The sequence below is a fragment of the Drosophila miranda genome, chromosome XL, assembly GCF_003369915.1.
Source record: "Drosophila miranda strain MSH22 chromosome XL, D.miranda_PacBio2.1, whole genome shotgun sequence".
NCBI classification, from domain to species: Eukaryota; Metazoa; Arthropoda; class Insecta; order Diptera; family Drosophilidae; genus Drosophila; species Drosophila miranda.
The window spans coordinates 19,089,572-19,114,599 of NC_046673.1; the positions used below are offsets into that span (position 1 = coordinate 19,089,572).

The 25,028-nt window shown below is 43.5% G+C and overlaps 1 protein-coding gene across 2 annotated transcripts in view; it reads right to left on the reverse strand.

Moving 5' to 3' along the window:
- Positions 1-3,854: 3,854 nt before the first annotated feature.
- LOC108162800 (netrin-A) overlaps positions 3,855-25,028 on the reverse strand; it is a 44,720-nt gene continuing 23,546 nt past the window's right edge. The window contains exons 2-7 of one of the 2 annotated variants that reach the window (XM_017297707.2): positions 19,835-20,023; positions 8,852-9,001; positions 8,570-8,719; positions 4,498-4,563; positions 4,057-4,420; positions 3,855-3,996 (exon numbers count right to left, since the gene is read on the reverse strand). In XM_017297707.2, coding sequence (XP_017153196.1) covers positions 3,855-3,996; positions 4,057-4,420; positions 4,498-4,563; positions 8,570-8,719; positions 8,852-9,001; positions 19,835-20,023 — 1,061 coding nt within the window. Of the gene's footprint in view, positions 3,997-4,056; positions 4,421-4,497; positions 4,564-8,565; positions 8,720-8,851; positions 9,002-19,834; positions 20,024-25,028 lie in introns of both variants that reach the window. The other variant, XM_017297715.2, reaches the window with a different exon arrangement.

Below are 25,028 nucleotides of genomic sequence, written 5' to 3' on the forward strand. Positions count from 1 at the left end.
AGAAACTTAAAATGTTTTTGCAACAATTTTTGGGGGAAATTTCCAAATTTTTTAAAGAATTTTCCACCATAATAATATCAATTTTAAAGTTTTTAAAGAAATTTCAACAATTTATACAGAAAATTTCAACAATTACTTGAAGACTTCTACAGACATAAGAGAAACTCACATACAAGAAATTGCCATTATTAATTTAAGTTTCAACATCATATATAGAAATTTCAATAAAAATAATCATTAAAAACAGTTTTTGTAGAAAATTTAAAAATTTCAAAGATGTTTCAACAACAATTTCTACATTTTAATGAAGGTTCAATGCATCGTTTTAATAGAAATACATACTCTTTCTACTAAGCTTGTCCAATGCACCCATGAACGAGTAATTGCATTTGCCAGCCAAGTTGAATCATTTATACATATGTATATAGTAGCTAGTATATAGTTTATATAAGCTGGTCGAGCTGGATATTAGGTTTCTTTCCAACTTTGGGTCTTTATTTATTTACTTTGCGGATCCAGATGTTTGTTCTCAGTGCAAATAATGGCTGGGCATTATATTTATTTAGTTACAAACTTATTGGAATTTATATTTAGCTTGCTTTTTTGCAATCTCTTGTCACTCAAAACGAATTCACATCCAATCCTTTCTTAGGGCGTGTTTAAGAAACAGAGGTTCTAGATCTGTTCGTTGGATACCACTCACCCAAGCCAAGGAACAACCCGATATTTAAATATGTATTCAAAGAAAACAAAGTGCTTATGCTTATTTAATGGAATTAGTAACCCAATTCTCTATCTGCCACCGTAGTGTACATATAATTTGACGACATCGTTTCTCGAGACATAAACAAAGTGATACATTTTATAGGACTTTGTGACCGCCTCGAAATCCAATCGTGTTTATGCCACTGCCGAGCCAGAAGAAGAAAAATAACGCAAATAAACAATTAACCAGAAGGAAAAACAACCCTAAGAGTTTTAACTCTTCGATTGCTATAGCTTTTCTTTTTAGGGATCCTGCCAGTTGAGATACCATCTCAAGAACTACAGATTCTCTGAAGGGAAACAGACAACATGAGAACATATTCCACACTTTACCAGGGAAGGTCTTACAATCCCATCTCGACTTCCGACTGCTCTAATACCTGAACAATAAGCCTGAAGGATAGTTCCGATTCTGATCAAGAATTAATACTATATATATTATTATCAGCGCTACAAAGTTCTGTAATAAATAAGAATACTTTCTGTAGGGTGCCGGCAATGCCTCAAGCGTGAGCAAATTATGATGAATGTACAACATTTCTATTGTTGTTTCTCTTTGTTTAGTTTTCGTTGTGTTTTGCTTTTATACCCTATATTCGTAGCTTTCTGGAGTATTTCTGATAGCTTGCCCAATACAGTTCACAAAATTTTCGACAGTATGCAGCTATTTTTATTTTATTTATTTTATTTTATTTGTATTTTATGTGAATACTGGGCATATCATAGGCGCAACAGCTTTCTTACAATAAATACAATTAAATCGATGAATTAATTTGTATTTTTTGGACTGGTATCCCATTTGGTGCTGTCATCTAATCCGATATTATATCTTGTTACAGTTTTATACACATTTTAAAAGCAGTTTAGGAATCACTTTTATAGGAAAATTAATTAAATTTAATCTAGACATACTCTCGATGATCGAAATAGTCATTCAATATTTTCTAAGGAATATTCATATTCTCAGTTATATTTACCAAAAGGTTTGGTTGCATTAAGCTCAATAAATTAGTCCTAAAAGCAGACTATACACAATTAAACGAATTATACAATGTGAAGAATTGATTATTGCTGTGAGTTTTGCATATCCTGGAGCATCCCCTACTTTGCATAGGGGTCTAGCTAGAGTATCCTGTTTCTAAAGTGGCGCATGACAAAGTAAGCCAATTAAATACAAAACTTTTCGATCTAGTCTGAGGAATAATTTCTTGTACCAGTATCTCATCATCGCGGTATTCAAATTACTTCTCATGCACCCCAAATTCGTCCCAACAGATGCATCCCTTGACATACTACTCGCCTCTGGGGCGGCGGGAATGTAGGAGCCGAATGGTTGTGAATAGTTTTGCAGCGGAGCAACAAGTGATGTGGCGGGCATCACTGGACAGTGACTGGACAGCCATTTTCTCTGTTTGACATATTGTTTTTATTTATTTATTTATGTATAAATAAAATAACGAACTATTTTTATTCAAGTTGCATCATATCTATCGTTTTTGATATTCGGTTGAATATTACCAGCTAGCTAAGACCCTCAGCTCTGAACTCATTATTTTATCCAGTTATTACATCCTTACAAGTTCTCATCCTTTTTGCATTGTTTATAAAATAAGGTTTAAGCAAAACAGGCCAACAAAAATGTCCACTAAATTAATTTCCTCCCATGGTAACTACACAATAACTACATATTCCTACATACTAACTACATTTTCATGTTATTATAAAAGGCGACACCTGAAGGGGAATTTTGTACGTTTCAAACATTTTTGCCCGTTTTTTCATATAAGCCCCATGGAAGCGCCAGCGTGAAAAACCTTCGTTATCCACTTTTGACATGCTTTTTTTTCCGACATGTTTGAACAAATTGAGATTTTGATGACAAACGATGGCATTTCTACACGGTTTCTACATTGGTGCATTGGATCGTCCTAACATATACTGGAAAATACTATGCGAAGATACCATTCTACATGAATATACCATTTTTAATGGAATTTAAATTGATGAACAAACACAAGCACGAACACGGCCATAAGAAGACATATATGTCCTGCAGAATAGACCAAACAACTTTTCGGGGGAAATTCTTGACACGACGTCACTCAACACTTCAAGGCCAGAGTTGCCACACTGTGAAATACAGATTAGTAATCGATACAATCGCACGATACTTGATAGTGATGCCACATCGTGAAATAAAGATGAATACTCGATATCATTGTTCGATAGATGATAATGCTGCCATATAGCTGTAATAATTTCCCGCCCACCGTTAGCATTTCAAAATGAAATTCAAATGAAAATGAAACCAAACGAGTTTTTCGCACTGTACAATATCTATTTATTATGATTTTCGAGTCATATTTAAGTTTAATCTGTTGTTGTGAGTCATGCATGCATCGAAGTAGGTTAGGTTAGGTTAGGTTGAGGCGGCTTCCGGGCTCGCTCGGAGCCCGTCACATTTAGGCCGGTTCCGGCCCGTTGTGATACCGCTTAGGCTCTTCCCTTCCTGCGTTGTGAGACTTCCTGTCAGCAATTATCCCATCCAGATGCTCTCACAAAGTTAGCGATCTTCCTGGGACATAGCTTGGACATGCATCGAAGTAATTCTTAAATTATAAATTATTGCTTATACGTGTTCCATTCACTTGTTGAAACTTATTCTGCTCCATTAATTGTTCACAAATGCTTAGACTGGGCTGACAGGAATCTTATATCTTACCAAAAAATAATACAAATCGTATAAGGTATATAGATTACATAGATTACATATACATATAGATACTTTCGTGTGTGTGTTGCTCGGATTGTGTTTCATAACAATTAAATAAATTAAATATCGCTAATTTGATCTTAAACTGCTACAAAATCTGGTTTTGATCATCAAAAAAAAAAACAATAATAGATTTGATATTCTTTCAATTTGATTACCGTTCTGCTGCTGCTGACGCTGCTCTTTCCTTTCATTTCTTAAACGTAGCTCTAGATTCTACACATGGGGAAAGGACAAGATAGGGACACAAAACAGAGATGGCTTTTAGATGGTTTATAGATGGCTTGGCTTGGCTTGGCTTGGAAGGGATTACGGATTACGCACAGGTGCGCGCTCTCCTCTGCAGACGCTTCATGCGCCGATACCAGTCCTCCTTCCATTCGATAACTATCGAGTGCGGCCCAATGCCCAGATACCCTGGTGGCGCCTCCGAGTCCCGTCCCAAGATCAAATAGGATCTGCAAATTAGAGACGTTAACAAACCGAAAACTACCTCTCTCTCTCTCTCTGTCTCTTACCTGTTTACTCTGATCTTGGGGCAGCGACACTCCAGATTCTTAATCGGTATGATCCAGGTCATAGGACCTCGTTTTAGCATTGTATTCGGCATTCCATATGCGCCGATCCCCCCGCTGCTGCTCCCAGGACCTGATTTGGTGCGCTTGAATACGGCCTGGATTTGCAGATCGTACCGCACCGTCTCGCTGTCGTTGGGATAGTCCGCCCCCGCCGCCTGAAACTCGTACTCGTCCACCGCCCCCGCCCCCGGATCCTGATCCATTTCGTAGTCCACGTCCGCGGGATCCATTGCGCGTCGATGCGCCTGCTCCCTGCTGGCCGCCTCGCTGCTCGTATCGCGACCAATTACTTTGGCCATTATTGCTGCAGAGGATAAGGATAAATGTATATCGATATGCTATCGCCTTGTGGCAGTTATCGAGCTGCTATCGAACTCTTACCGTAGTCTCTTTTGCAGAACTTGTTGAGATTTAACCTTTTGGTGCTTACTTTGCATTTGCCGCATTCTAAAAACATATAGAGCGTATCCAAATTAGCAATGGAATGGAATATATTGATCGAATATACATATACATATGTATACGATCCAACCATGAAATGAAGCTGAATGGAGAAAGCAATGGGGGTATCGGTGCTGTACTGGTAATTAATGGTGGATAGGATTCTCAATGGAGTACATAAGCATAGCCCACAATTTTATTGTTTCCTTTTTGCTCCCTGAATGCACCCCTCGCCCTCGCCCTTGCCCTTGCCCATCGCCTTACCCCTTGCCCTTCCGTTGGAGGGGCATTGGCATTCCACTCTTGTGTGTTTACAATTTAATTGCGAAATTTATGTCTTTATGGCCAATGCCAATTAGCAGAAAACACCAGAACACATCAGCCCCAAAGACTGCTCGATCAATTTTACATTAAGTCTGCCCTGCCCCGTTCCGCCCCTTGCCCGCCCCGTGCCCGCCCCGTGCCCGCCCCATGCCACACCGCTTTCTGTTGTTTTGCTTTCGTGCCTCGGGGCCGACTTTTGTGGCGACTAAAATTAGCCCGAATGTTTTTTTGGTTTTGTTTTTGCTGCGAATTGCAATTTGCATTGCCATCGATCGATCGCAATGTCAAAGCAAACGTGACACAATTGGAGGCAGGCAACGCGAACCACTTCGTGGCATACAGATGTGTATTAAATGAGGCTGAGGCAGAATCGATGGAGTCGATCGATAGATTTAATTGCAAATGGGGCTTTTCTTTGGCTATTTATGGCGTTTGGTTGGCCCGACTTTGGGGGAATTTCCTCGTCTATGCACTTAGTGGCCAAACGATATTTATCGCCGTCATTTAAAGATCATTAGCCACGCCCCACGCCCCAACCGAAAATACATATGTATACGAGAACGAAAAGCCCCAGACAGGAGGCTACTGATAATGCATTTTATGAAAGCCAAACATCAATGAAATATTTATCAGATGGGACTTAAAGATTCGGCACTATTTAAATAGACTTCCCCTGTCTGTCAATCAGTTTTTGCCTCTCATTTTGATTGACTTTCCCACCCACACAAACTGAAAATCAGCCATAAATTTGCTCAGCATCAAATTAACATGACATTAAAATTGACCCACGACCCCCCACGGCCCGGGGCACGGCACCTCCTTCCGACTAACTTTAAATTGACTCAAACTCGAACAGAATCTGAAATTAATTTAATAAGATTATCAAATTATAAATTCATAATTAACATTCATGTTCGCCTGCCGAGTGGTGCGAGACGGGGGCAGGCCGAGGGGGAGAGCCTTCGGTTTTGGTTGCCACAACCCCTGCATCGCTCACAGCACACACACACACACACTGTGTGGCACATTCAATGGGAGAAGGACGAACTTTTTGCGCCGTGCCTCTCGTTGCGTCTCGTCTCGCCTCGTCTATGCATGTCTATGCGTGTCCTGTGTCTGACTCTGTGTCCATTTGCCTAACTGAGTTCTTGGTTACAAGAAAACGAACCAAACCAAAGCCAAACTTCCCCACCGACAGCTTTTCCAACTTGCGCTTTTCTTTGCCGTTTGACAAATAAATTTAACTGGGGGGTCGGCCTCTTTAAACATTAGCCCCCATCCGTAGGCCCCGTGTACTGTTGCTTGATTTGCATTTTCGGCATGATGGATAGCGATGGATAGTTGGTCCTTCAGCATCCTCGGTGCCACTTGATATGCGGCAATTGCAGCCTGGGGAAGCCACTGGAATCGATCCCTGTTGGGCAAGGACTCGGCACCCAGCAAGTTTCCTGCAAGTTCCACTGCAAGTTCGGCTGGCTGTTGGTTTTGGCTAACTCCAGCTCTAACTACTTTCAGTTGACATTTAATTAAGGCCATTAGATGGTATAGTGTTTGGGTGTTGCACTATGGGATGCACTATATATGGAAAGAAATATGGAAAAACTACTTCGAAGAGCCCAGGGAAGCATAGTTGTTGATCGCTTTAAAATTGTACATATCTGTTTATCCCAAATGGAACTATTTCCCATAGAATCTCAAGTGAAACTCTGGCAACAGCTCTTCTCAAGCTGCAAGAAAATGTTCCACCATAACTATTTTGGGTGCCATTCCATGGGATGCCACAACGCCATTTATTTGTACACAGAACCCCTTCAAATCTGCTCTGATCAAAGCTTACTCAACAGCCAATCGCTTAAGCTCTGTAAATCCTTCCTCTCCCTTTGGGTCCTTTGAGTCCTTTGATGACAGTGTGACTCGATTGTGATTATCGTCAATGCTGCATTTTCTGCGGCTGCTTAACCGTTCAGTCAATTTGTCATTGTACCCAATCCACTCCCTCAATCCAGCAATGCCACTCCCCACCCTCTATGTATTTAGTGAGGCCAGTCCATCTCCTACTTAAAGCCCCTGCAGTGTTGCAGAGCTGTTCCCACCGATATCCCCGCCGCCTAAGCAAATAGTTTGTGGCAATTAGCGGCGCCGCTTGGCAACACTGGTCGGTCACAGTGGGGCTAAAAAGTATGCTGCCACTGCCACTGCTCTGGCTGCAGCTTATTCATGGAAAATTAAATAAAAAACTTTTTTAATACATTTGCTTTGCGAAGTTTTCGCCTGCTCTCTGTCATTCTATCTATACTGTTTGCCGCTGCTCTTTCTTTCGGTCTTTCCTTGTAGGTATATGCCCTTTGCAGAAGGTATTATGATTTGCTGCAAAGCAAAAAAGATAGGTGCTTTAGAGCAAAGACTTTAAAATAGCAAGATATTGCATCGGGGAACACATTCCATTTCAAGTGGGATATCCTTAGCCTCTTTTCGTCAATGCCTTGGTCTCCTGCGTCGATCCCAGGAGTCGGTCCAAAGATTCTATACAGTCGCTCCCAAGAGAGCAAACAAAAATACACGTTGCTTGGGCTTGACACAGCAAATTGATGCTATCCGAAGTGAAGACTTTCCAAATATGGACATTTCATAAGCCCCTAAATGGGTCTGAAAGCATCCAATGCCATATGGAATTACGTATTCTTGGGATCTGCAAGGGTATCAAAAGCCTCGGTTCGTCTTTGGCAAGCCTTTCTCTCTTGTTTGGGGTGCTCTCTTCGCTCTCTCTCCTGATGTTGCTGCTGGTGCTGTTTTTTTGGCGCTTTAGTGAAAAGTTTGTTTAGCTTTTACTTGAGCACGCGCCACCTCGGAGAGTGGGAATGCGAGTGCGAGTGGGAGTGGGAGTGAGAGCTCTAGAGAGCGAGAGGAGAACGAAGCTTAGAGTATGATTTATGCTGCGTGGCGCATTTTGTTTGCTTGTTGCATCCCCATCCGCATCCCCACTCTCCTGGGTGTTTTTTTTGTATTATTTTTTTTTTTTTACTGGTAACTGTAACTAAAAGTTGCGTGCAAACATTTGCGTTGTCTGTTAAGTGCCGTTGTCTCTCCATTCAACACAAGCTCTCGGTCTGTCCTACTCCTCCTGGTTGTTGTACTCTTTGTTTTGCGCCGGAAAACCGACAACCGACTGCACTTTAGCGGATTTGTGTTTTCTCACCCATTTGAGAGGATTACAAAAGCGTTGAGGAAAGCGCCAGAGGAAACTTTCAACGCGGACAGTGGCCATTCGATGAGTGGAAAGAGAGACGAAGGAATACTCGCTGCCCGTTCGAGAGGCGTGTGGATCGTGAGAGAGAGACCGCTAAGCCACAGGCTGTTAACGGAGAGCAGTAACAGGCTGTTAACCCTGGCTGCCACTGTTAGAACAACAGCGATATCCAATGTTATTTAACAGTTGGTGGAAGCAAGCAGGGTATCCACTGTAAAACTACAGTGGAAGCAGGGCATCCAGTGTACATTCAGTAGTTGCAGGAAGGAAGCAGGGCATCCAGAAGGATCCCACGGATGAATGCTTAGATTGGATTGGTTGGGAACAGCATAGGTGTTTGATTGGTGGGTGGTTTGGTGGGTGGTTTGTTGGATGGTTTGGCGGGGGTGTTAGCACACAACAACAGATAGATATGGATATGAGAGGAGAGCACTTACTTACCCCTGCCGCCCTCGGTGCGGTAGTATGGGGACTGGGCGGCCGCCGATGCGGAGGCGCCGCCACGATTATTGGCAACGTCTGGGGAGGCTTCATCCGGTTCCGGTGCGGTATTCTGTGTGTCCAACATGTTGATCATGCGCGGAGGTTGCTCTGTGGAATAGAGTGTTGTAGATCCATGGGGAAAGAGTGAATATTTGTGATGGGAATAGGTTTAAAGATCAGAACTTGGGATCGATTAAAGAAAGTATATAGGATATTGTATATTGTATATTCTGTACTCACTAATGCATGGGGCAATATGGGAGCGACTCTGTTGATAGCCACGTGCACATCGGTTGCAGGTCAGTCCGGTGACTCCGTCCTTGCAGGGACATTGACCGCTGGTGCTGTTGCAGATCTTACCAGACGAACCGATCGGATGGCACTCGCAGGCTGGAGGAGATACAAAGCGAAAGAAAACAATCAATGGCAGCGGCAGTGGCAGATAAAGATGCAAATGCACATGTCGATGCCGAGGTAGAGGGAAACGGACAACAAGATTCAGATGTTGTTGGCAGATTTTCGGGATCGTGTTGAGAGCTTAATGGACCCGGTCAGCACTTCAAAGCCCCGGCGATTGCTATCTGAACAATACGATTGCCAAATGGTAGCCATGCCTGGGTCTGGGGTCCACTTGAGTTTTACTTAAAGTTCTTTCAAGTTCTCTCTGATTTCTTCCATCCCTTCGCCACATTCGTTTATGAGCCGCGGAAATGTGCATTAACAGATACGATTACGGATTGCGGACTACGGATTACAGATCCCGGATATTTGCATTCCCTTTGTCCAGTTCCCACACGATGCCAGCAAAAGGCCGTGTCCGTACGGCGGAGAGTCCACCGGTTAATTGCGAATCAAAGTGTGAAAGTGTGAAATTGCTCGCCCAGCATGACATCTTTCTCATTGGCTCAACTGCCTACAGCCTGTAGCCTGTGGACTGGAACAGACATTAGAGAGAGTCCACAGGGCACGGTCGAGGGTCCATAGGACCTCTGTCCGTGGTTATCTTCAGGATTCATCCACTCATGGATGCTTCAATAGGAATCTTTTGCGGATTAAGTTCCAAATAAATTGTATGATATTACTGGAATCTAAGAGATTAGAGATACATCATTTTGTGGACCCCGTAAAGTATATATATTCTTGATTAAAAGCCCAGTCGATATAGCCCATAAAAGTAGTATAACTGTATAGAAAATATAGAAATCCGTTCATATCTTTCCACTTTTCCCTGCCCCAGATCCCAGCCAAATGAAGTTTAGTTCTCTGTTTCTACAAAAATATGTTTCATTCCTCCTCCACTTCTCTCAGCGGCCACTTTGAGGGCACAAAGGAAAGCAGACTCCTTTCGGCATCGAGGAAAAGCGAAAAGAGTAAACTTCATCTTTTATTTCACATTTTCAGTGTGTTTCTCGGTAGCTTTTTGGGGGTCTTATGTGTGTCATGTGTCGTTTGGCGAGTACTCGTACTATTATGAAGGACTTTGCAGTTGTTTCTTTGTCATTCCTTCCATTTGAGAGGAGCACAGCACAGCACAGAACAGCACAGACCAGCACTCCACAGGCACAAAGGGAGAGACAAATGCTCGTTCTCCCTTTGGTTTGTTTAGTTAATAAGCCGCTTTTGGCCACATTTAATGGGTCTTTGCGCTTGCCTCGTTTGGCCCAGAAGCTGTTGCATATTTAAAGATTTAACTTGTGTGCAGACACAGCATGGTGCTTGGGGCATGGCGCACGGCGCATGGGGCATGGGACTATGTTCAGGAGTAGTTATAGGCCATTGCATTGAATCAACCATGTGTGTGTATGTGTCTCCATGTCTCGTATGTGTGTGTGTGTACCTTGTGGCAGCACCCACATATTAACTCACTTCTCTCCACCTCTGTTTCGCTCTGTCCCTCTCTACGGTTTCGTGAGTGCGTGCAACATTTGGTAATTTAATCCGATTTACAATAAATTAAATGCGATTTATATGCACACAGTGACACATCCGGATGATAACTACAACAACAACAACTACAACTACAACAATGACAACAGCAACAGACAATAATTACTTGCAACAACAGCAACAATATGGTGTGTCCATTGTTGCCCAGAGGGCAGTCCATGGAGTGGCCACAGTGGGACAAATAATATGGAACTTTGGACCAAAAACCATACATGAAAGCCTGCTTTAAGGATCATGCGTTTTATGATTGAATATCGAGTTCCAATCTAACAGTTGGAATACTCAAGGTTTTTGGTCCAGGTCCAGGGAGTGTTCAAAACAGAGGGATTTCTAAGAATTACTGGATAAACTTCTGAGGTATTTTCCTGTCTTTACAGCAAAGATCAAATCTATTCCTAGGCTACCAAATAAGTGCTTAAAGTATTCAAATGTAAACAGCTGTGTCCAGACATTTTTAGACATAGTATTGAAGGAAACTTCAAGAATATTAAACATTTCACATAAACTGTCTGATTTATATATATTTTTTTTAAAGGTTTCCGGCATTGGTTTCGGCATCAACGGATATCCATTATTCTCGAAACAATACTAGAAAAACTATCTCTCAAAACCACTTTTGTGTCCGAGGCAGATCATGATTTTCACATTCGATAAACACAAATGTACTTGGAGTCTATCGATTTTTTGTGTGACCTTTGACCACTGTGCCATACGGTGGACTGTCGGGCAACACAATCACAATATGACAATGCGAGTGGTGTGTGCAGCGTGGCGCGCTATCTGTGAACAGTGGACATCGAAGTGTGGCGGGGAAATGGAGGCCGGGGTCTTGCAGCTCTCGGCAAAAGCCAGAAAAAAAGCACCACATAGCCCCAACGGTGGAGAGGGAAGAGCGTTGCGAACGAGTTCATTACGCATCCCCACATCGTGGCATTGGAATCCATTTCTCCACCCATAACCCTACCATATCCGATATCCCATGGCCATAACCCTTCCGTATTCGTATCCCTGGCGCATTCCATATGCTCCACTCTGCTCCACTCTACAGTTATCTTCTCATTTTCCATTTTCCATTTTCCATTTCCCATTCGCGTGGGGATTCGCCCGTGTGTGTGTGTGTGTGTGTTTTTCTTTTCGTGTGGTCCATTGACCGAGCAGAAGATTATGAATTTTCATTATAACGAGCCAACAGAGAATCCATTCGAGTAGCTCCATTTTCGGATATGTGGCGCCCTCCCCCACCGCATTTGCATTTCTATTTAATTATCGGAATGGAGGGATAGGGATCCATCCCTGATGATTCAGCTTTTGCCAGCGTCAGAGTGTTCATTTCAGACGGGGGAGAGCTCTTCCCTCCATTCACTCTGCCTCTGATTTTTACTCAAAGCTGAGGTTCGAATGTCGGGAGGCCTTGAATCATTTTGACTCTCAAGGAAGACAAAGAGTCTGCTGCTTTGCTGCAGCCTTTGCAGACGGGGCTCTCGTGTAACCTGTCATTTGTGGCCGCTTATCCAGATCGATTCAGGTCAGGGTTCCTCGAAATAAATGAGCCTCCGAATGGGAATGCGACACAAATGAATCATTTAGGCCAGAAGAATGAGTTTCCCCCGCTGCGAAAGTCGCCGAATGATCATTCAAGGGAATTCCCTTGCTATGATAGGGATTAACTTTATCCACTTATTCAATGTCCCTGGCATGGTCAATATTCAATCAAAAGCAAAAAGCAAATGCGTCATGAAATTTCCTCTTTTTTTCCACCCACACCCACAAGTACGTTCATTTCCTTGATTACCAAAACAGAAGATTGAATCTTGATTCATGATTCATAAATTCCAGTACAATACTCGCCTTGCATTCGCCATTAAAGCGTTAACATAAATTATGAATTCAATTATGATTGATTCATTTTTCCTGCTGCATTATTCACTCTCCACTCCGCTCATTAGATCATCGATTGGAAACGAATTTCTCCAGGAATATTACGCCATTTGAATGGCTCATTAGAGTCTTGAGTACTATACACAATATATTCCAGGGATATGAGATATATATATCCGATGTGTACACATGTTTATTCACAGGTAAGTTTTTTATGGCAGCTGCCAGACACACGGTGCATGTATTTTTATATCAATCATTCGCACAATGACTGGCATACATTTTCGAGTGCGAGTATGCCCCGAAAATTTCCCCCCACCTGCCCGCTGGCCACGAATTTTTCCGCTTCGTTTCGGTGCTTTTCCTTTTCTCATTTGGCATTTTCCATTTTTCAGCTAGTCTTAAAAGCCTCGTGTGCAACTTTATTTATTTTCCTTGGCTCTGGCTCCAGCACAGAAAATTAATTAAGCAAAAGCTGAACGCTCTCATACTCGAATTCACAGAAAAAGCATTCAAAACTAAACAGAAATTATAACAAAAAGAGAGAGGGCTATTCTAGGTAGATTTCGGATATGAGGATACCCAAAGAAACCACCGGGATCGTTGTGAGACGCGGCAAGGGCCGCGGCTCTCCTTATGTACCCGATATTCAGTCCTATAGAAACTAATATGTCCACAGAACTCTTTGAGTATCGGTTATAAAGGGAAAGTTATACCCTTAGATACTTCCAGATGTTAGGCTATGATCATTCTCTTGGTGTACTCAATAATAGACTCATATCTACGGATATACTTGATGTATACTATACTTTATGAGGTCAAAGCTTCCACCTGCCGGGACGCATCTGGTGAGAATCATAATACCCCGTGAGAAACAGGGTACAGCAAAGCACTGCGCCAAGTGTAAACAACATAAAACAAATCAAGCGCAATATGTTATTGTTTATTTCAAGTTTGCGCAAGCGAATCCTCCCACACATAACCGGCCCTCCCCCTCCCCGTCACCATCCCGTTCCCTTGGCCAGTGGCAAGTGCCTTACACAAATTCACCGCAAAAGTCTCTTCCTCGACCATCAATTGCCATAAAATATGTTACCCAAAAAGCCGTTCTAGTCCAGAGGAAAAGAGGGAAAAACTGTTGGCCGGCACACAGCTGCCTTTTGCTGCTGCTTCGGCTGCTGTTTGTTATTATTAGAGAGGCCAAAATCCCCGAGAATAATGCAATTTTCCAAAGAAAAACCAAACAGAACTGAGGAATTATGAAGAAGATATCCCAGACCAATCGAATGATTTGCAGTGAGAGATTACACCTGACCACGTGCCATGGAGTGCTATGGAGCTGGGGGATCCGAGTAGTTTGTTGGAACATTAACCAGAGCCCAATTGGATCGTACGGACAGCGATGATTCATGGGGGGCGGTCGACTGCTACCCAGAAGGTGGGAGAATGTATCCAGAAGATTGTTGTAGGGTAATGACTAGAATAGTCCTTGCCCTTTGGTGAACTCTCCTTCCATTCCTCCTTAGGTTTATGGCTAATTTCGGCACTCTATTCATTCAGCCGCCTAAGCCGTGATTCAGTTGAACGATCTACCAATTGTTCATGAATTTAAATGAGCAATTCGATTTGGCCCCAGGCCCAAACCCCCAGTAAAACCGGTTCAAAAGGCGATTCACCTTTTTGCTCATTTCACACTTGAGTCCGGGCGATGGCGATGGCGATGGCGAAGGCGGAACTTTCCTTGGTCTTATTAATAAATCAAAGGCTTCGCACGACGACGCGACACTCCAAGGAAAAGTTGTGCCCCCATTTGCCACTCTCCCCCCTCCCGCTCGCCATTGGGAAAGGAAAAAAGTTTATCGCGGTTGCAACTGGCGCAAAGTTCGCTCAACTTTTGGCCGATGCCAAATGAGCAACGATGAGGAGGGGGGCGGCTCTGTGTGGGATTTGGCTCTGTGTGTAGGCGGCAGGCATCTCCATCTTGCTACAATATTCGTGTTGCATGTACAAAGTTTTTCCGTCTGCCGTTTTCCCGTTTTCCCGTTTGCCAGTTTGCCAGGTGAAAGACTGAAGACAGAGGATGTCTGAGGCACGGCAGACGGATGGGGCAGAAAAGTTTTCGCGCTTTTCAAATTGTGCGTTAAAGATTGAAGTGCTTGAAGCGCACTGTCACAGAAACAGACACAGAAAAAGGCGGAAGGGGGAAAGTGAGAGAAAGAGATGGGGGTGAGGGGAGAGGGCAGAGGGGAGAGAGTGAGAAGTCGTAAGAGATCTGAATGGGCCTATTGAAAATCAAACGATGCGCAGTAAAGTAGGCAATGCCAAAACCAAATTGTTACCAAACTCTCCCTCTCCTGGCTCGGAAGTGCAACGTTTCGGAAAATCATTTTCCAACTGTTCGGCAGCAGGGTGTGTCGCAGGGGGGGGCAGTAGAGGGGCAAGAAGAGTAGAGTTTTCCCTCGGGGGCAAGGGAAAAGTGGTTTTTGGGAAATGGCAGCGCCGCCAATTTGACGCTCGAACAATTTGCACAGCTTTAAATGTCAACTCGCATGCAAAATGTCATAATTCAAATTGGGCAGATTGCCGGCCACGCCCACAAACAAGCCCCATCCTTCAAGGGACAAGGGTAGGGTAGGGGGCTGGACCAAGAGCGGGGTGACGTGACGGGGCTTTGCTGTTTGCTGACCGGAAAGTACTCTATAATAGGAGGATGCAAATATGTAAATGACTCAGAAAATGGCAGATGTCAAATTCAGAATGAAGCATTTCCTTGGGTCATAACTATATTTCAGGGAAATGCGATTCATTATGGATCTAAGAACTACACTTGCATGACTTCTGAAGATCACCTCTGGATTTGGTAAAGGGAAAAATCCCTTTAAACATGAACAAATCTTCCTCTTATCTGAATGGAATCAGGGCCCTTAGTAACAGAATAAAATACAATATAGTATAAGGGATACTTTTTGGCATTGTCGTTTACTTTAATTCGTGAGTCAATCAGGAAGATATCAATATAGCCTCGAAGATCTCATCTCTCCTTTGAGCGCTGCAATTGAAGCTCCATCTAAACTTTTAAAGATACTATATCTCCTCCTTTCTAGGGCATTTCCAGTTCGTCGGAGCACCCGAAAGTCCTGTTGATTTTCTATCAATTTTTGTTTTTGGTTTTGGGTTTATTGTTTTGCTGTTTTGCTCTTGTCATAGAAAATGTTTGGATATTTCCGTGGCACAGGGCACATGAGCTTTTATTGCTTTGGCAGCACAAAATTTGTCACGCCGCTTAGACCTCCCTCTCCCCTTTCTTGATGGGGGGGAGCCCCACCCAATCCCCGCCCCTGCGTGAGCAGCGTTACAGGCAGATGTAATAGATTTTTCCAGCTTAGTTTTTAAAACCACCTTGGCTTAGTGCCTCTCCTGTCCTGTGCTGTCCTGTCCTGTCCTGTCTCTCCCCCTTGTGTGGTGTGGTGTGGGTGTATGATAAATGCATTTCGTTTTGGTATTTTCCGTAAATTTCAATTAAGTTGCGGGGAGCAACAACCCTCGTGGGTGGATAGCCTTTAACCTTTAACCGATTTGTTACAGTTGCATAGGCGCTCACTTTTATGAAATTCTAATGAAGTCTGACGGGGGGGGGGGATTCCATTCCTCCCCCAAATGTTCATGGATGATGTTCATGGATGATGTCCATGGATGTTCATAGATGTCCTTTGCCCCGGCTGCGTTTCATGAACTTTTTCGGGCAATAAAGAAACTTTTTTTTTTGCCTTTTAATTGCCGTTGCCTGCTGTGACCCCTATACGTATGTATATGCCATATATTGTATATCCTGCTGGATATCCTGCCGCACATTTGGCCATGTTATTGCTGTAACATTTCGCACGTGACTTTCTGATTTTATGGCTTTTAATTTCACGTATTTAGTTACGGATAATGTTAATTGTATTCGAAGTCACGCCCAACAGAACGCCCTGCCCACCCCCCCTGTGATAGCACACGCCCCACATTCGCGTGAGTCCCAGAGTCTTTTGTTGTGCCCGGAATATCCCTGGCAGTGGGGGAGGCTTTCAATTGTATTCGACTACAATGGAATGGCTATGTGTGTTATATGATATGATAATGGTGGGATGGCCCGCGGTTAATCTATAAGAATTCGATTGGCAATTAGGGATTTATGATGTGTGAGTGCCCGAAGGCAGCAGATTCTCTGAACACGGAACTCGACTTTCAGATGATCTATGCAAAAAGAAACTTGCCACAATGTATCCTTTAGTTTACTTATTACCCAAGGCCCATGGTTGGAGTTCCTTCTTTGGGGCTTATTCCTTCCAAAGAGCAATATCCTTTCTTGTAGGGCAAACAATATTCGATTGACAGATGCCTTTGTTGCCATTTGTGACATGCAAATTTAATGATGTCAACGATGATGGCAATAAGGCAGCAAGGCAGGAGTGTATACCTTCTCGGGGCCCTAGCCGGGGGGCCAGACTTTAATTATCAAAAGAGCTGCTGCTGCAACAACTGCAACAAATTGAGAGCCAACAGCAACAACCATGACAGGCAGGCAGCAGGCGGCAGGCAAATGAATAATGATTCGTTTACTGGCAGGAATGATGGCAGGATTCCCACTCATTGGGCAAATAATAATATGTAATTTTCCGGTCATTGAAACATTTTGCACAAATAAGGAAATTGACTGGGGCCCCTAGACGAAATGACTTTGACAGGACATGTCCACATGTCCCAGTGTGTACGTGAGTATCTGTGTCTGTGTGTGCTCAATGTGTGTGCAATGGTCTGTCCCATCCCCTTCCCATCTCCCCACCCCAATCTCCCCGCGTCTGTCTGTGCGACGATGAGTTATGGCCTTGCCAAAGCCTGACTCGATCCGACTCTTTCCCCCCACCCTCCCACCAAGTAAATAATTTGAATATTTAAATTAAATCAACTTGAAAATCATCATCAGCACTCAGACAAATATAGTTTTGCGGAAGTGCTGCCACCCCCTTGAGCACCTCTCTGGGGCCTAATCTTTTCCATTTTAGCCCGCAATCGAAATGACTTTAAGGCGTTAATTATAATGCGAGACATGCGACCAGAATGGGATGGCAATGGTACGATGATGAGTGCGTGTGTATGCAATATAATTTTGATAGGTAAAAGTTACGAGCTCTGAAGGTGATTCGGATGGCGGAGGCAGTAAACTTCGACATCAAGAAACAACTCGAGAAAAACATACACATTAAAAAGAGATTGACTCTGACAGTGTGCTCCCGTATATAAGAATGATTTGAAGTGTCCAAAAGATAAACCTTCAAAAACGGAGTAGATTCTTATAGAGAAATACCTGTGGGATCAAATATTCCTTGAACAAAGTTTGCCCACGAAAAAATTCTAGAACATAAATCTTTCAAAACATATGTCCATTGGACGTCAAGATCAGACCCATCGATAAGCTTTAAATATCCAAAATAAACATGTATACGAGTAGTATTCCACCCATAGATGACGTGAATGATCTTGAAAATGTACAAAGACAAATTGCATAAGAAAACATTTGCTTGATTTACTTTCTTTTTTTTTGTGTCAAAAAGCCATTAGTGATGTGAAATGGGATTTTGAATTTATTTTTGCAGATATTTAATGAAAAATATGCATACTTGAGATGTGGAATGAAATAAATCATTGAAAGCATTCTCGACGTCAAAGTCCTGTCCTCTGACAGATTCTGCATCAGCTGGAAGACATGGCTGTGGCTCCTGCCTTACTTGCCAAAAGACTTTCCACAACAATTTCGGTTGACTAATTGAAAGTTCAGACAGGCAGGGGCGGGGACTGCGGGGGAGATGGATGTATATGTGGGCATGGGGACTGCAACATTTGGCAAATGGCAAAACATGACGTAAAACATTTTGACAACAAGAGAAAGAGAAGGAGAAGCCGAAACCAAAGCAACCAAAAACAATGGAACGGAGGCAACTGTAAGGCGAGAATGTAAAAATGTTTCTTAACAAATTGCACGCTTCTCAAAATTAAAATGAATAAATTTTTTATTACCCGCTCGCAGAAGGCACCAACAAAAAAAAAAAAAAAAGGGCAGGAGGGAGAGACGACGACGATGAAGGCGATTAAATTTAAAAATTGTCACAGCGGCGCCTTTTGTCTCTGATCTGAATCCGACTCCGAATCCGGATCCGGTGTGTGGGCGATTGCTGATGCTGGCGGTGCACTTATTTACGATGTGGTTCGGCTCTGACTTTGGCGGATAATTAATTAAAAATCGATAAGAATTTGATTTGGATTTAACGGCCATGCGGATGAGAATTATGATGCTTAGTCAGCTACCCCCAAAGCGGTTCGACAAAATTTCTGACATCCCCATGACAAACGACGACCAGAGACTCCCAACTCCCAAGTCCCGACCCCCTCCCCACTCCCCACTCTTTTCGTACTCTTCAATTTCAGTTTTGCCTCTGAAGCTTTTATTGTTTTTCGTTTTTTGTTTACGATTCCTCGATTTTGCAATTAGCTATAGATTTTTCGAATGCGAAGTCCCAGCAGGCTGAAAAGGGAAACCTATAAATAGTGGAGCGGTCTCGTGGCTTTGTGGCCCACCTGATTTGTTTGATTGTTTGCCAATGAAAAATGATTGCAGGCTCATAAATTCGTGTTCTGTGGGTGCCTTCCGCTGGTGATGATTCTACGCAAGAATCTGTAGCCCCAGACATCATATGGGGGGTGTTTGAAGTCCCCAAAACTGTTGGATTGCGGAAGGTAGTACGGGTGTTTATTCCTGAAAGGAATAGCAACACTTCTTTGGTCTGATATTTTGAAAATTCTCAAGATGTGGTACTGAAATTTTAAGGATAGACTTGTAAATCTATCTGTCATAACCATTGGAAAGACAAAGCAGACGTGTGTCTTCCTTACAGTTGGTATGATATATTCAAACCTTTCATAGCACAGATTTGTATAACCTTTATGTACTTATGTATCCATTTTCATAGTAACCGGACTCTTTTACAGGGTATCCCCATAGCCCTGATAGCCTCTCCAACTTCTGTTCATGTTCTTCTGCCACCCCGTGGCTGTGTTTCATTTTGCGTTGTTTTTCGATTGAAACGCGTGAATTTATCGTGCTCATAAATTACGATACCCACAAAACACACTCCCCACACACAGACACACACACACACATTCGAAGGTCGCCTGGGGACGGCAAAGGGTTGGCCCCCCTCTGGCCAGCTTTGACTTTGTTTTCCGGTAGCTAATTATTGTAAATTGTGCATTAATCTCGGGACAGAGGAATGCCAGAGATTTGGCAATCAGTTCTTGGGGGAATTACGAAAAGATTGTGCTGTGTTTAACTACAAAACACAAATATGAGGCAACACTTACCTTTGCACACCTTGCGGTGATGGAGCGGCTTGGTGGGGTCCCTGTAATAGCCCTCTTTGCACAGGTGGCAATTCCGTCCCATGGTCGAGTGCCGGCAGTTCTGGCACACGCCACCGGAGACGCCCTGGGAGGCGCGAAAGATTTCCATATTGAAGCGGCACTGTCGCGCATGGTTGTTGCAGTTGCACACTGGAAAAAAGGGAAAGGAAAAGGGAAACTTCAGTAAACGATACATCAGGGGGAGATATGCCGAGCCGTTAACTGTCTATTTTCAATGTCTTTATCACTGGCCATCCGTGGGCCAATGCGATAAATGGAAATAAATGGCACGCAAAACGGGGGAGTGAATGATTGGAGATGGGTCTCAGAATGGGATTTGGGACTGGGGATTGGGGACTGGTCGATGGTAGCATCATTTGTCTAGCGGGACATTGGCTTAAGTTGGATAATTTATGCGACGATTTGTTTTGAATTACTTACTTAGGAATCAGCGACTGGAACACAAGGCGAGGCCCTGTACCCTGTTTTGATAAGGGGTATGCCCGGCTGCTACGAAAGGGGATGTGTCTGAGAACTCCTATGGATTCACTGCTTTAAAGTTTGCTTCTAATATTTCATTGACTTTTAGTTCTACTTTAACTTTTTCCTTATTCACTTTCTTTGCTTTCTTTTGGACGCTTCTTTCTCTTATTTATTTCGCAGTCGATGTATCTTCGAGTAGAACCTCTAGGGTATTTCATTCCTTCACCGCTTTCGATACCCTCTCAAGAAACATGGCTTAGAGTACATTACACTTTGATATGATACAAATCCTAGGCTACAAATCATAGTCTTAGGGCACTACCCAATTGATCTTCTGCTACTTGAACTACTGTTCATTCCAGGGCATATCCCTGCCGATCACTCATTCGTTGTGGTATTGGGCCTTGCTTATTCTTTGTTGCCTGCTGCTTGTTATGCTTTTGGCAAACAGTTTTGCTATTGACATTCGATGGCGACTGCTGCGGTTACTGCCGTTCGCTCGTGGCTCCTACACAGAAGATGGTAGACGGCTGTGGGGCTACTGCCATGGCGTTTTACTGCTGAGTTGGCATCTTTCGATGGGGACAGAGACACAGCAGAGCTGTCAATGGCAAAGGCCACGATGACTGCTGCTTGCTGCAGCTTGCGGCTAGACAAAAACTTGAACCAACGAACGTCTGTCTGTCCGTCTGTCTGTCTGTCTACGTCTCCCTGCATTCGACAGTTGTGTCAACCGAACAGAACTCGGAGCTCAGTAGAATCCAATGCTGAGCACACATGTTATAATTATCTTTCACACATTGCTCCGGGGGCAATCGGCAGACAAAGCGACTCTCCACAGTCCCTTTTTGAAGGCCCTAACTGCTTGTCGCAGTCATCGTCGTCCCTCTCCCATCACCCAGATGGCGCATGCCAGCCGCAGACAAAGTTATGTCAGCGCAAATATTTGAACAAAGTCAGGGACTGTCGCAGTCGCAGTCGCAGTTGCAATGCCTTTCGTCTCCACATTTTGTACATCGTAGAATCGTCAACAAAAGCTAAGCAAATATTTAGAAAAAGCAGAGCTCCGAAAGCACGGCGTGTGGCTAATTGCCCGCCCATCTTCCATTCAAAATCTTCCGAGTATCCATCCGAAAAGGGTACGGCTCTGGCTGTGGCTCTGACTCCCAGCTCGGTGTTAAAAATGCTAGATAATTAATTTTAATGACACACTTACGACCTGCGAATGCAACTTGATTTATGGGAGATTTTCGTTCGGCTCGGTTCGGTTCGGTACGGGGTTTTGGGGCCATGTAAATTTCACTTCGACGATTACAAAATGCCCATCGAGAGCTCAATCAAATGCGACTTAAAGCGATGCATAAAACTGTTCATTAGCCGGACGGAGCCCAAGCTGCCGCTGCCACTGCCGCTGCCGTTCGTTCCCGTGTGTTATCCGAGAAAGGTGAGTCCAGTAATTAAGTTCAAATTTGATAAAACACTCCCCACACACCACTCACACTCACACTCACACTCTCTCTCCACGAATACTCGTTCAACGAATGCCCCGACACTCAAACATCGATTTTTGGGTATGGGAAAAGACAATGAAATCGTCTCAGTATCTTTGTCTCATGGCGCTGAATCTTTGGGGCAGGGAGAGGTAGAGTTTCCCATAAAAACGACATTTGTGGGGCCTCTGTTTAAATCTGTTGTGGTTCATTCGAAATCTTAAACAAAGAGTCAGCGGCCAGGGAAAGTTCCCCCAAGCAGGAAATCGTGGTATCCTTGATAATGGCCAGCAGAGAGATAACGATTCGGTGATGGGAGATCTTCGATGATGGATCATACTTTGGGGGAAAATTAAAGGCAATTTAAAACTATTGAAAGTCTTTGTAGACTTTGTAGAAGTCTGCGAAAAGGTTTTAGACCTTGGATAGATCTTAACATCAGATGGCAGTAAAAGGATCGAAAACTATCTAAAGAAAGTGATTACTAGAACGAAAAAAATTCCTTCAATCTAGAGTTCCCTTCCCATATATATGGCTTTCTTTCAATGAGAATTACAACAATCTTCCATCAATTCGGTTTTCCTGAAGGTAAGAAGCCTCTTCTATCAAATACTCAATGATTTCTCCCTTTTCAATGGGTTTTCAGTGCAGATACCTAGATCCCTTGGCCTGCTCTATGCGTATCTTACGAATACATATTCGTATGGCAGACGTATATTTCCGGCTGCTGTTGACACAGTGCAACTGTTGCAAGTTATGAATGGAAATGGAAACTCTTTGATATATTTGCAACACACGCACACGCACACGCACAACGGAACGGAACGGAACGGATTTTTGTCGGCTTGGCATCTCTAATTAACTGCCACAAAGAGGGAACGAGAGAGAGAGTGAACATTTTTTGGGTGTTGATGGGGGGATTTGCCGCTTGGCCAGGAGCAGATTCGGCTAAGCTCCCAGCATCAGCATCAGCATTCGGCTTCGGCTTCAGCTTCAAAGGCAGGAGCTCCAGCAGCAGTCAGAGCCATTGATAAATTGTCGGAAAGCGTTCGTTCGCTTTGACCACGGCCAAAAAAATCCAACAAAAAAACCAAATCATACAGAAAAACCCTAACCAGAAAAAACCCCCACCAAAAGCGAACCAAAAGCCAATCCAACGTTACGCTTTTGACTTTGCTCTACGCCATTGATGTGTTGGTAGATACCCTTTCTTAAAGAGGGTACACTGAGCAGGCAGAGAAGGGAAGGTCCTTGAATGTTTCTCTAGAAATGATCTCAACCTATAATCTCTTAGGGTATTTCCGTAGTCGGTCTTCGAGACCCACTTCTCTTCCTTGTGTGTTTTTTTTTCACTGCTTTGTCGTGGGGTTGGGGGGGAGCTGTGTTTGGGCTTTTCCTTGTCCATGTCCTGCCAGAGCGTTTTCAATTTTCCTCCTCTGCTCGCCGCCGCCTGGTCGGTCGACATTTCATCGTTTTATGATTGATTGCGTTCGCCTCGCAGTGATTTTCAGTTAACCGAAAATTGTGAATTGAATTCGTGCTGTCCGTACGACTAGTACTATACACGAGTGTATGGGCGAGGGAGGACTGGGGGGGTTTCAATTGCTGTTGCTGTTTCTGTTGCTTTTGTCGGTGGTGCGATTGCGGTTGCGGTGGGGCTGCCTGCTGCCTGCTGGCTGATGGCTGATGGCTGGACTGGGCTCTTGCGTTTTTCCACTGCAATTTGACAATTTCATCGCAAAATTGTTTTGGTGTTTGTGGCAATGTTCTGGGGCTCTGGCATGTGTCGGCATCGTGCATCGTGTGTGTGACTCTGTGGCTCTGTGGCTCAGCGATTTATCAAAAGTGGTTGAAAGAATGTATCGCTGTTTACGCGCATTTCGTGGTAATTAATATTTCTGATTTCGTTCAGACGAGAACAAAGCACAATCTCTGTTTTTGTTGGGGTAATGCAGCTGATTCACTCGAATCATTATGTCATCAATTTCTCTGTCTGATCTTTTGAGTGTTCTATTTCCTCGGAGCTGAGGAACCTGCCACACTCTTTGAACTATTGCTCTCCCAATCGGCTAGTATTTATAAACATTTTCATCGTAAATGCCCCACAAAAACACACTCGTAAACAGCAGCCAACTTTCATAAATTGTTCGCACTTTCTTCGCTGGAAGCGCTCACGATACCCAGAAATCCTCATCCTCATCCATCCACAAAAACACTCCCAGCCATAGAGCGCACAACCAAACGTTCAACAATCCCCACATCTAACATCTAACATCCAAACAGGCATTAGATCAGCCCCTGGGCAACACCTCTCCTCCCTCTTTGTCTGTCTCTCTGGCGTGTCTCGGGGTTCCGCCTGTATCTAATAAGCTCTTTCGGCCTGACGGAGCAATTAACTTGTAAAGTCTTGCACCCCGAAGCACATGGTGTCTGTCACCTACTCCGATGATGATGATAATAACATCATTTCGCCTCAGCACGAAATCATTTCGAAAGAACGGGGGTCTCCGCTTTTTAATAGAGTGACAATTGCTTCGTTTTCAGAAATACAGCCATAGAGATTGTAAGAATGAATACTCGTACTATATTCTATGTTTCATTAATGTTTCTTCTTAATCGCTTCAGTGAGACATTAGTTAAAGATCCCCAACTATATGAACTCGAGATCCAGAGGCCATACAGCCATGAAAGTTGGAGGAAAGACTTCTCATACCATCTTCTATAGATTTTTAGTGGTTTGTTGTATATGTTTCACTAAAATATTGGTTACGGTCGACCAACTATATGAACTTAGGATCTAGCAAAAATACAGCTATGAAAGTTGGAATAAAGTCTAGTCACACTATCTTCTATGTATCATTCGTGTTTCAGAGTAATCGCTGCACTGTAACAATTCCTAACCTACGCCCAACTACGTGAACTTTGGATCTAGAGGAAGTAGATCCAGTAAAATTAAAGGCAAGACTTGTTAAACCATCTTCAATGCAGAGTCCATCGACTATGTGATGACTAAAAAAAGAGACTTCCAAACTCTATGAGCAACCCCCGGATGTTCCATTTAAATAGAAACAGTAGAACACAAGTAATGGATTAAAATATGGTATGTTTAACAGCCCACGCGCCCCCCGTCTAATCCATTCCGTTCTGTTGCATGCCCCTTGCTTCCCGACGCAGACGGAGAG